Source organism: Triplophysa rosa, linkage group LG18 (genome assembly GCF_024868665.1).
Source record: "Triplophysa rosa linkage group LG18, Trosa_1v2, whole genome shotgun sequence".
Taxonomy (NCBI): domain Eukaryota; kingdom Metazoa; phylum Chordata; class Actinopteri; order Cypriniformes; family Nemacheilidae; genus Triplophysa; species Triplophysa rosa.
The window spans coordinates 23,047,414-23,059,984 of record NC_079907.1 but is presented as its reverse complement, the minus strand read 5'-3'; the positions used below and the strand labels follow the sequence as shown (position 1 = coordinate 23,059,984).

Genomic DNA, 12,571 nt, shown 5'->3' with positions numbered 1-12,571 from the left:
GAATTAATATTATATAGCAACATAAAAAATAAACAGATCAATTATAAAAGGACAAAAGCATATACATAAATTGCTCAAACTTAACTAAAATGAACATAAAAACGAAAAATCTAAAAATAAAAAAACAAATTTGACTAAAATCAAAACTATAATAACTCTGCTGGCAACTTTATGATTATTTATCTTTAAATTCATCTTTTAATGCTAGATTTATGCAGGTTTTAAAGATTCTTTTTCTTAATGCACAGGAAGATTTTGTGCATTTTTGCTATATTTATTTACTGTGTGTTTCTCTTATTTTAAGAGGGATAATAATATTTTAACAAATTGTTCCTGTATTGGGACTGTGTGCTTAGTTAACCAAAATGTTTTTGTTGCTGTTTGAAAAAAAAAGTGTAAATGACGTTAAGTAGTCTTGCAAGATTAATTCATTTCAACAAAAAATGCAAAATATTTTTTAAATACTAGTTTTTTTGTTTCTAAGACACATTTACTGAACAACAAGACGAGTTTTGTTTTAGTGCATCTTTATTTTGCATCTTACTTGGTTTGGATTTATTTTCAAAGCATGAAGCAGTGACGCTTGGTAAAAAAGTGCTTAAGAACAAATCTCGTGCCAGCGGTGGTCTTTACTTCAATAACACGATCAGATGCCTTTGCCAAGTGCCCCTCTTTTGCACTGATGTGACATGAATGTGTGTCTTCATCTCATCCGCGTCTCTTGTGTTTGCGAAGACTGTCCGTGTTAAAGGCCTGTGGTGTGTGTTACAGCCCTGTGATCGTGGAAATCCCTCATTTCGGCTCTATGAGGGGGAAGGAGAGAGAGCTCATCATGCTGAGGAGTGAGAACGGAGAGACCTGGAAAGAGCATCATTATGACTGGAAAACCCAAGACCTCCAAGAGCTCCTCAATGGCATGGATGAAGGTAAAATCCACACGGCAGCTGGCCTTAGCAACCACCCTAGCAACCGCATCACAAAGTTCTGTCGTATGTCATCAATGCTTGTGTGTAACAGTAAAGGATTTCATGCTGATGTTGTTGACAGAGCTGGACAGCACAGCAGATCTGGAGAAGAAGCGGATCTGCAGGATTATCACAAAGGATTTCCCACAATACTTTGCGGTGGTGTCGCGCATCAAACAGGAGAGTAATCACATGGGTCCAGAGGGAGGGGTTCTGTCCAGCATGACGGTTCCTCTGGTCCAGGCCTCTTTTCCTGAGGGAGCGCTCACCAAAAAGATCAGAGTTGGGCTGCAGGTACATGGAAACGTCCAGACGATGCTGAATCTTTGTCATGAAGGAAAACGTTTTACTAGAGTAAACGTGTAGTGACTGTGTTTGTTTTAGCAGATTGATTACCATTGGAATATATGTATATGTGACCACAGCTGTCTTTCGACAGGCTCAACCTCTTCCAAATGAAGTGGTGAAGAATTTCGTAGGGAATCGTGCAACCTTCAGTCCTATAGTGACAGTGGAGCCTCGCAGGAGAAAGTTTCACAAGCCCATCACCATGACCATCCCTGTGCCTCCTCTCTCTGGAGAGGGAGTGATGAACGGGTACAAGGGAGACACTACACCCAGCCTCCGACTCCTCTGCAGCATAACCGGTGAGAGCGCCTTGCAGTCGTCAATAACACTGCGTAACGATGAAAAACCTCTAAATCCACATGTGATGACAGGTGGCACATCGCCGGCTCAGTGGGAGGACATCACTGGCACCACACCTCTCACTTTCATCAATGACTGTGTGTCTTTCACCACAAACGTATCTGCCAGGTACCAGAACATCATCTCAGAAAGTCTTCTTGCCTGTTCTGGATTCATCTCTGATCGCATTACGAACTTTGTGTCTCCAGGTTTTGGCTGGCAGACTGTCATCAGATCCCTGAGACGGTGGGTTTGGCCACTCAGCTCTACAGAGAGCTCATTTGTGTGCCCTACATGGCCAAGTTTGTGGTGTTTGCTAAAATGAACGACCCCGTGGAGTCCAGCCTGCGGTGCTTCTGTATGACGGATGATAAAGTGGACAAAACTCTGGAACAGCAGGAGAACTTCGAGGAGGTGGCCAGGAGCAAAGACATCGAGGTATCGTTATCTGTGGCATCGAGAGTGTAACCTGTCGTCTGATCATGTTGAAGACGTTTTTTCGTGTTGCATGTGAACATCTGTTTGTTTGAAAGGTGCTGGAAGGGAAACCCATTCATGTGGACTGCTACGGCAATTTGGCTCCGCTCACCAAATCTGGACAGCAGCTGGTTTTTAACTTCTACGCATTTAAAGAAAACAGACTCCCGTTCTGTGTGAAGGTAGGACAGTTTTTACCATGATATTACCTGTAGATACGTGATGAAAACCATAAAGCTACCAATATAAAATGTTTGTGCCATCTTTCGCAGTCCTGCCAGGATTTGATTTTTCATTTGTGATTTTTGCAACCAAAATGACTGAATTTCAGGTTATATATTTGTTTTTTAATAATGATAACTATTATGCCTTAAGTGTGCTACTAAGGTGCTATTTTTTCCAATAAATCCGCGGTCACACTTGACTTCCATTCAATGGCATGCGAATGCGTCAGACCGGAAACGCAAGCCCGTCCGAAGATATTTCGCTGCATAGCAAAGTTCAAGTTTGGTGAACTCTGACCTGTGAATTCGCATCATGTGAGTGCGTGAGACCAGTAGAAGATCAAAATGTCACAGCGTGACCTCTCGGTACAGAAAAGTTCAAAAACGGAGGAAACGCTCCCGCCCATTTTCACACCACCGTCCGGACTAATTTCGCATTTTCAAAGTCAAGTCTGACTGCAGCATAAGGATACAGACAGCAGTGGGTTTTATTAGGTTACTGTCACTTTAACACTTACATTAATGTGTGGATCTAATTCGCTAGTTGCACAAGATGGCGCCGGTGAGCTTTCGGGACGCCAGGGTCGGCAGACTAATTTCCGGTCGTATAACACAGTGGGAAAAGGAGGATTTTGAGCCGGTAAATATGGGTGTTTTTTATATAAAAAGAAAGTAATATATCAGCGATATGACAACTCCATAGTGTTATACAACCGGAAATAAGTCTGCTGACCCTGGCGTCCCGAAAGCTCACTGGCGCCATCTTGTGCAATTAACCCATAATAATAATAATAATTCATTAAATATATATTGTGCTTTTCTGAGTACTCAAAGCGCTTTACATGTGCTAGAACGCCCACCACACACCAGCGGAGAGGAGACAGAGTTACGAAGGCAATTAGTACATATGGGGATGATTAGGAGGACATGATGTATAGAGGCAAATGGGCAAATTTGGCCAGGATGCCGGGGTTACACCCCTACTCTTATTCGAAGGACATCATAGGATTTAGAACCCACACAGACCACAGGGTGAGCACCCCCTGCTGGCCTCAGTAACAACTCTTTCAGCAGCAACCTAGTTTTTCCCAGGAGGTCTCCCATCCAGGTACTGACCAGGCTCAACCCTGCTTAGCTCCAGTGGCAACCAGTCTTGGGTTCCAGGGCTACTATAGCCTATAAGTCTCTTATGCATTTATACAATATAATGTAGCCAAACCAGATCCAGTCCAGTCCAGAGATTCCAGCATTCCTAGATACGTAATTTGCGTAGGAGTAATTCATAGGTCGGGGATTATGCTAATTGTGAACGGAACTCATTAACATAGACACATTTTACTACGAAATCTGACGTTTACGAAGTATTTGTGAATCCGTATGAAAGTTTTCGGGAAGGTCTGTTTTGCGCGCAAATTACTCAGAGTTTACTCGTATATTTACGAATGTTTCATGAATGAGGCCCATTGTGTTTACTCTGTTTTGTGTGTCGTCGATATTTGAAACCGAGAATCTAAACAAGCAATGTTTGTTTCAACTAAGCAAAATCAATCAGTTTGTGGCGTGAAGATCCAGTAACATTCATTTGTCCTCTGTAGGTGAGAGACAGCAGCCAGGAGCCGTGTGGCCGTCTGTCCTTCCTGAGAGAAGCCAAAACCTCCAAGGGGCTGGTTCAGACCCCTATCTGTAATTTAAACATCACACTGCCAGGACTCAAAAAGGTACGAGCGACCAGCGGTCATGTGCTTCATATCATGCCATCTTCATACTCAGGACAGATAGACTCAGCGATGTTCTAATCACTGAAGGTTTAACTTGGCTCAGACTGCCTGAGTGTGTCTTTTATCTGTTTCAAGCTTCTGTTAGGTTGATGTTGTGGTTGTGACCGACCCAAATCACACGGTTGATTTGGATCACGCTTTGGCTGAAGGCGCACAAGCTTGTGCTTTTTCCAAACAGCTTCTGCTTTGTGCCTTTGTTTTGTTTCACCCCTTTATGTTTGGTCGCTGTGGCTTTACGTTGGTGTGCTCTCAAACGGCTTTTTTCACATCCTGACGTTTCTTTCCCTGCTCTACATTATGTTATCCCCTCTGTTTCTGCAATGCATCTTGGGAACGGAAAGGATGCGGATTCAGATCCTGAGGAAGAGGTAATGGCGCTCATCTCCATGTGGTGTGCTAGTTGCTTTAGCTTTGGGTTTCTCCTGTTAGACGGCTTGGTCTCAGCGCTTATTCTATTCAATGCGCTCTAGGTGTGCTGCATGTCATATTCTGCAGGCGTATTCTTTGATGCCTTGACTGTCAACGTGATTTTGATCATGAAAAACACAAGCAGAACAAACTTCTGTGTAAATCGCTGAGAAATACATGTTCAGAAAAAAAACATTACAGTTCACATCAATCGGTGCAGCATACGATTTACACAGAAGTCCACTTATTTATGTTTCATAAATAAAGCCCATTGTTTGTTTGTTTCGTAACAGGATAATATAGAACGTTTTTCTTCCTGTTTCATAACCTTAAATCCGTTGCTTTATATTAACGATTGAAGAGAGCCTACAGCCCGACCAATCTCAGTATTTCATCACTTTACTAAATCATGATCAAATCATTGTTCCTGTATAGTTGTCATAATCATTTTTGTCTCATAGAACACACAATAATAAGAACAATATTACACACAATATAATGACAGAAACAGCACATTAGCTCCAGGAGAGCTGTAATGATGTTAGGGCTGTTACTGGAGGAACTGATAGGATCTTTGTTGTTGTTGTTGCAGAGTGAAAAACCAGAACGACGTCATACCTTTGCATCCCTAGCCTTACGTAAGCGCTACAGCTATCTGACCGAGCCTGGAATGAGTGAGTGTGATGTTTTCACTAATGTTTGAGAAACCAAAGCATTGGAAGCATTAAATATGATATATATCACATACACGTTGTGTTATCTGCACATTCTTGCCATACATAAACCACAGTCCACATGCTTGTTTTTATCTTCTTGTTAAGTTTGCATGTCAAATGTTGGTATTTCAGTTGGTGTGCCGTGCCTGCCTTGTGCTTGTGATATTATTTCATCGGTCTGTTCCATTTCTCCCCACTGACCAGAATAATGTATTGCAACCCTCATAGCATTTTACTTTGACTGACTTATTCATGCAGTATGGCATCAAAGTAAACATCATTTTCTTTTGATATATCTCTTTACAACCAGTCTTGCTCCTTTTGGCTTTGTGATTGTGCAGAATTGGTTTATTTTTGGCGGAAATGCATGGAGAGCCACAGGTAGATTCTCTCTGGGGCTGTCACAGTTTGCACTGAATTGCCTGTCACCGAGGTTACTCAGACCTGCATGACATGCATAGATATTATGAACTTTAAGCGGATTTAGCCTGCGTTTGCCCTAATATGTTTTGCTGTAGCACAGGAACAAAGATGTTTTTTTTTTGGAATCTTCGAAAGACCCAAATTGGGAATAGACCTGTTTTGGACCAAACAGATAAAAGGCACGGTAGTAACTGAGGTTAGTCAGTCACAGGAGAATATAGCACATCGAAAGTCAAAAGTGAAATTATTTTGCTGTGGTCCTGTGCATTTGTCTTGCCGTTTTACGTTCTGTGTTTTTTTGTTCTTGTCATCGTTTTGCGTGGGCTTTGTTGGTTTTTTAGTTTTGTTTTGTGGACCATGGATGTCTTTGGATCATCTTTAATTTGGCACCATCCCCATCTTCAGTTCCATTTCACATCACAAAAACTGCTGTTGTACCTCTTTATAAGACAAACGCCACTGACCAATTTTTTCCTTCTGGTCTCTCTGTTTTTTTCACCATTTTTGTTGACTTTCTGTTGGATTTCATTTGTCTGTTTAAAGAAACAGTTGAAAGAAGTACAACAAGAACACTGCCTGCTGGTTACGCTCACAAACCTGTCTTTTCAACAAGATCTTACCAGGCATGGTCGACTGCTCCTATTACCGTCCCTGGGCAAACAAAATGCGGACTGGGTTCCCTCTCCAGTTCACCTTCCAACACGCCATCTGCTTCGCCATTAAAATCTGCATGGTCCATTTCCTCCACTTCTCCAATCAAGTCCACCCTCGGAGCTTCAAATGTTTCTCCTTCAATGTCAGTTAGCGATATAGCATCACCCATTAGAACATACAGGTCTATGTCATCTCCCATAAAGACTGTGCTTCAGCAATTCCAAAACCAAGTTCCAGTTTCATCCAGCCTCCTGGCTTCTACAGCTAAAACTGATCCTGTGTCCATTAAGGGGCTTGCTGCGTCATTTTCCTCAAGAACTAACTTGATTTCATCTCCTGGATCATTGCTAGAGAAAACATTCAGCACAGTAACCCAGTCAGATTCTGTAAAGTCCACCACAAATACATACTCTGCCTTATCATTCAAGTCAGCCCTGGCCCCCACAAGTACAGCAGCGTCCTCAAACGTTCGAAGTATATCAAGCTTGTCTTCCAATTTAACCACCACAGATGTGTCCAGGGGAACAATACCGTCAACAAAACCTACAATACACAGCACAGAAACAGTCCTGTTAAACGGATCCATTACACCCCTAAAATATCCCTCGTCCTCCTCTGCATCCTCCCGTCTGTTTACAGGAGGGACTTACAGCTTGCAGGAACGGATACAAGCCACAACCCAAGCAGCAACAGAAAGTGTCGGTGCGGCGTTTAGTGAGGCGGAGAAAACACTCGCTGGTTCAAACTATAGCACACTGAGATCTCTGTCTTCCCCTTTTAGAGGGAATTTGTCAAGTTCTGTTTACGATTCCCTTAGATCACCAGCCACCCCCACCACTTTGATATCATCCACTTCCATGACTGTGCCTGTATTTTCCGTGGTCAATGTGATCCCTGAACCCCAGGGGAAGAAAGTACCAGACACAATAACAATCCCACCACCGACACGCACTCAAGCACAGTCCTCTACATCTAGACAGAAACCCCCAAAGCCCTCACTGTTTATTTCCCCTGCAGCCCTCAAAGCAGCTGCCACACCCACGCTGGCATCCAGTCAAGAGATTCTTAGGGACGTGGCAGATATGAAGGAAGATTTGATAAGAATGACTGCAATCTTACAAACCGACCCCACTAGTGCAGCCAAAAGCTTTCAGTCACATGTTTCTAAAGAGTCTAAGATTGAGGATGAGGAACCTTTCAGATTGGTTGAGAAAGTTAAAAAAGACCTTGTCAAAGTTAGTGAAATTCTCACAAAGGATGTCCTGAGTGAGGCGAGAAGCTCAAGTAAAGACAGAGCCTCGGAGGACGAGTGGGAAGAGTTCTCCAAAGATGAAATTGAGGAGGCACGGCAGAATGCCCTGCGATCCCTCCCAACATTCGAACAGGCCCTACCTGTCGGACCGCAATCAGTGACAGACAATGATCTCGATTTAGCTAAAATGGTTGATTATTTAGTGAATGATATAGGTGCTAGTTCCATCTCCAAAATGGCTAATGTTAAGAGCAGATATGATGAAATAAAAAAGGAAGGAGAGGAAAAACAGAAGCGCACCATAAAACCCGAGCACAAGTTGAAAATGCCTCCCACAGGTATGCGAACCTCTCCCTCAGAGAAAGATTTGAGTAAATTAGCCGACTCCTATAGTGGCACAGATGCTATCTTGGAATCCCCTGATGACTTTTCCCATGAACAAGACAAGAGTCCACTCTCAGATAGTGGTTTCGAAACTAGAAGCGAAAAGACCCCGTCGGCCCCGCAAAGCGCAGAGAGCACAGGGCCCAAACCCCCCTTCACAGATATGCCTATTCCCCCTGTCATAACAGAAACCAGAACCGAAGTTGTTCACGTCATCAGGAGCTATGAGCATCCTGAGGAGGCCCGTGAACCTCTAATGGACGAGGCTGCCGCTTTGAACCCTCCAGCATGCACTGAGCCCGAGGTGGCAGTTAGCTCCATCAAAGACAAGGTAAAGGCCCTGCAGATGAAAGTCAACTCAGATGAGCTGGCATGCGTCAAAGAAGAGACCCATATTACCACTACAACTCGAATGGTCTACCACAAACCTCAGCTAAAAGACATCGGCTCTGAGAGAACTGAAGAACCAACAATGTCAGTACAAGACCTAATGAAAGCTTTTCAGTCTGGAAGAGACCCTTCCAAAGAACTGGCTGGCTTATTTGAGCACAAAGCTAGCCAAGACTCCATTAAAGGAGACGAGCTGTCCCCACGGTTCCTTGAAAAGGACAAAAAGCCCAAAGTTGAGAGAATAATTGAGGTACACATAGAAAAGGGCAACACATGTGACCCAACTGAAGTCATAATCAGGGAGACGAAAAAGCATCCAGAGTTTATATGTAAGGGTGAGCGAGGTCTTAAGGAGCTTTTTGATAAGGTTGAGGGTGATTATGAGGCCCTTCAAGATGAGGATGAACTTATTGCTGAAGAGTCACTGCCTTTCTTCTTAGACACATCCCGAGTGAATACCCCTGTCTCACAAGAGGAAGAGAGTCGCCCCAGTTCAGCTCAGCTCATTGCCGATGAATCATACAAAGCTTTAAAGCTCCTAAGCCAGCATTCTATTGAGTATCATGACGATGAGCTTTCTGAGCTAAGAGGGGAGTCATACAGGTTTGCTGAGAAAATGTTGCTGTCAGAAAAACTAGACATATCACATTCTGACACAGAGGACTCGGTGGCAGACCAGTCACATAGCATAAGTGCTGATGTGCAAGGGGCAGAAGGCTTTTATGGAGAAAAAGTAGCTGGCCCCAGGAAGGAGTCCAAGTTCAGGTCAGCAAGGGATGCATCAGACAAATCAGGTAAATTTTCGCAACAAGATGAGCAGTATGACAAAGTAACAGTATTACATTACACTACTGATCCTGGTAGCCCTAAACATGCGGTCTGGATGCGTTTCACCCAGGATAGACAGGACAGGAATAGAGAGAAACTCATTTACGAAGACAGAGTAGATCGAACTATTAAAGAGGCAGAGGAAAAACTGAGTGAGGTTTCACAGTTTTTCCGAGACAAGACAGAAAAATTAAACGATGAGCTTCAGTCGCCAGAGAAAAAGAAACCAGCGAGACTTTCTAAGGAGACACGGTCAGGGCCTAGTTCCATGTGCAACACTCCTGAAAAAAAACTAAAGGGTACAGCTGACGACTGGGATAAAGGCAGGCAGAAGCTGTTTGGCAGTACAAACGAAAGAAAAAGTGCAAGTCTGCCAAACAGTCCCGAGAGACATGTGCTGTCGCGCTTCAGTGAGGATAAATCAAAACAGGACGATGCTCCTCAACAAGCAAAGACAGGCAATGCAGGCCCCCCAGTCCCAGTTAAGACCTCCAAAGTGAGCTCTTTTCGACAAAAGTTTGAAACGGAAGCACAGAAACAGGATACAGCACAATCAAAACAACCGGTCAAAAAATTACCAGAAAGTAAATTGCCCGTATTTCAGTCTTTAGCTGGTTCAAAAAGGGCAGATGAAGAACAGACACCCTCTAGAAAATTAACGGAAACCAATACAAATAAACTAGCCACTGAGAGTAGCAAAGCTCAAGGTTTTCAAGGAAGGGCGGTTGTCTCAAAGCAGGCAGGTGAAAAATCGTTGCCTGGAATCTCTCCCAAATCAGAAACCATTGAATCCAGATCATCATTTTTTGAGAAAAAGGAGCGTAAGAGCGAGGAAGAGACACCACAGAGCCCTGCTAAAGTTCATTCTCTTGGCCTACATATTACAAGTAGGCAAAGTGTAACTGATCATGTTAAAGAGCAACAGTGTTTAAAAAGTGACACTAAAACTGAGACAGGTGTTTTATTATCAAAGGATAATCTCAGTAGGAATGACTCCCAAATCAAGACCCTTAAGAAAAAGACAGAATCTCATATTCCTGTTAGAACAGCATCTGGTTCCTCTGAAACTAATCAAACAAGTAAAGTGAATCAAGATATTTTAGGTAAACAAACTGAAAAGAGTCAATCACACATACCTACTTTGACCAAAGCAAGGATTCAGGGCCGTGTAGAGTTACAGAGAGAGGAATCTGCAACAAAGAAGTCTCAAGAGGTTTCTGCAGAAGGTAGAAATGACATGAGCCCAGTGGAAAAAATATCAACAGTTACAACAAGAGAAAGTTTTAAAGGGTTAAAAACGTTACCAGTCTACGTAAGTGTTCAAGTGGCAAAACAGTCTGAGAAAGATACATCAGGAGCAGCAAATGGCACATTCAAAAAGATGGTCAGCTCAGAAAGTAGAACGATTTACACGGTTAGACAAAAACAGCCCCCATCTCCTCAAGGCAGCCCTGATGACGACACTTTAGAGCAGTTCTCTTTTATTGATAGCTCTGGCAAAAGTCCAATGACTCCAGATACCCCAAGCTCAGAAGAGGTCAGCTATGATCTCACTTCAAGAACCCCTGACTCTTTTATTGCATTTATGCCAGGTATTGCTAGCCCAATAGCAGAGGTTTCAGAGGAGTCGGAAGGTAGCGAGCAGGGAAAACATTTTTCTTTCAAAGAGTTCAAAGCAGAAAAAACAACCAGTGGCAAACAAGAAACTGGCACAGAGTCAAAAGACAAACGAGTTGCATATATTGAGTTTCCTCCTCCACCGCCATTAGACTCAGATTCATCACAGCCTGAGAAAAGGGGGTCGACTCCGTCTTCCGAGGCTGAGACTGAGATGATGGAAGTGAATCTCCAAGAGGCGCGTGATAAACGTCTCCTCACCGAACCTATAATAAGAGTCCAGCCACCATCTCCTGTGCCCCTAGGAGCTAATGACAGCGATTCAAGTGAGGAGGAATCAGTCTTTAAACCCATACCAACAAAGAAATATACCTTTAAGATGGATGGGGACAAAATTGAGAAAGAAAGCCAATTAAAAGAGCATGACAATAATGGGCATCGCAAAGAACTAGGGGCAAATGGTAACGCAAAAGAAGATGATGATGATTATGAACAAAATGGCAATGATCAGTCTATCACAGATTGCTCAATAGCAACAACTGCAGAGTTCTCACATGACACAGATGCTACAGAGATCGACTCTTTGGATGGCTACGAACTTCAGGATGAGGATGACGGTCTAAGTGAACACTTCACCAAACCGATTGGCTTCCCCAATGAGAACAGAAAAGATGTTTGGTCATCAGATAATTTGACAAGGCCAAGTGACCGTTGCCAGAGTAAACTTGAAGTCATTGAAGAAGAATCACCAGTTGAGGAGAGCAAAAAGACCAAAGCCAACACTGATCCCTCAAACAAAAGAAATGGTGAAGACAATGAAAGAAACGGGAAGCATTCCGATCACGGTTTGTCGGAAACGTACTTTAGCTACAAGCTTGATGAGGAGTTTAATACTCCTTTCAAAACTGTTGCAACAAAAGGATTTGATCCTTGGTCAAGCAAAGGCGGAGAAGATGAAGTTGTGGATGCTAGAATTAAAGACGACGAGCCCAAGCCTTTTGGGTTAGCAGCAGACGACAAGTCTACAGCCACAACCCCTGACACAACTCCTGCGAGAACCCCGACCGATGAAAGCACACCAACTAGCGAGCCAAACCCTTTCCCCTTTCACGAAGGGAAGATGTTTGAGATGACCCGCAGCGGTGCGATTGACATGAGCAAGCGGGATTTTTTGGAAGAGAGGCTCCAGTTTTTTCAGATTGGTGAGCATACATTGGGAGGGAGGATAGGGGATGGGGTGAGAAAACCAACTTTGGTTACCTCCAATCCACAGATAGTAGAAAGAGCACAAGTTAAGCTGGAGGACAACACAGTCATATCATACAATATCATTCAGATATGCACTGACCGCTCGGGCACATCTCACGACATGGAGCCTCCCCCATATTCAGAAGTCAGTTCTAATTTATGTTCCTCGTTTAGAGTAGGGCTCAAATCTGCCAGTGTCGAGAGGAAGGATCTTGTTTGTGTAGATTGGGATAGTTGTAAAGGTCAAACAGTAGGGACTCATCAAAAAGGACCAGAAACATGTCGAGAAAGCCAGTACGATCAAAGAACAGGCTCTTTAGGGGCCGAGCCGCAAATATATTTCCAGAAAAACAGCGATCATTCAAATATCGATCAGAGTAATGTTGAGGCCTTAAATACGGCAACTCATTGCTTGCAACACAGCAGTGTAAAAAGCAATCAGTTGTCAATGTCTCATCCTGGCGCAAGTAAAGACGTTAACCCGTGTAATGATTCAGTCAAAATGGACACTTTTAGCAAT

General features: G+C 43.3%; 1 protein-coding gene across 43 annotated transcripts in view; it reads left to right on the top strand.

The window, feature by feature from the left end:
* ank3b (ankyrin 3b) overlaps positions 1-12,571 on the top strand; it is a 124,609-nt gene that overhangs the window by 102,014 nt on the left and 10,024 nt on the right. For 30 of the 43 annotated variants that reach the window (XM_057358013.1, XM_057358010.1, XM_057358002.1 and 27 more), the window contains 10 exons: positions 772-926; positions 1,048-1,259; positions 1,405-1,612; positions 1,685-1,781; positions 1,862-2,090; positions 2,186-2,311; positions 3,949-4,071; positions 4,473-4,499; positions 5,132-5,213; positions 6,222-12,005. In XM_057358013.1, the coding sequence (XP_057213996.1) occupies positions 772-926; positions 1,048-1,259; positions 1,405-1,612; positions 1,685-1,781; positions 1,862-2,090; positions 2,186-2,311; positions 3,949-4,071; positions 4,473-4,499; positions 5,132-5,213; positions 6,222-12,005 (7,043 nt within the window). The remainder of the gene's footprint in view (positions 1-771; positions 927-1,047; positions 1,260-1,404; positions 1,613-1,684; positions 1,782-1,861; positions 2,091-2,185; positions 2,312-3,948; positions 4,072-4,472; positions 4,500-5,131; positions 5,214-6,221; positions 12,006-12,571) is intronic. The other 13 variants (XM_057358031.1, XM_057358036.1, XM_057358035.1 and 10 more) reach the window with 8 other exon arrangements.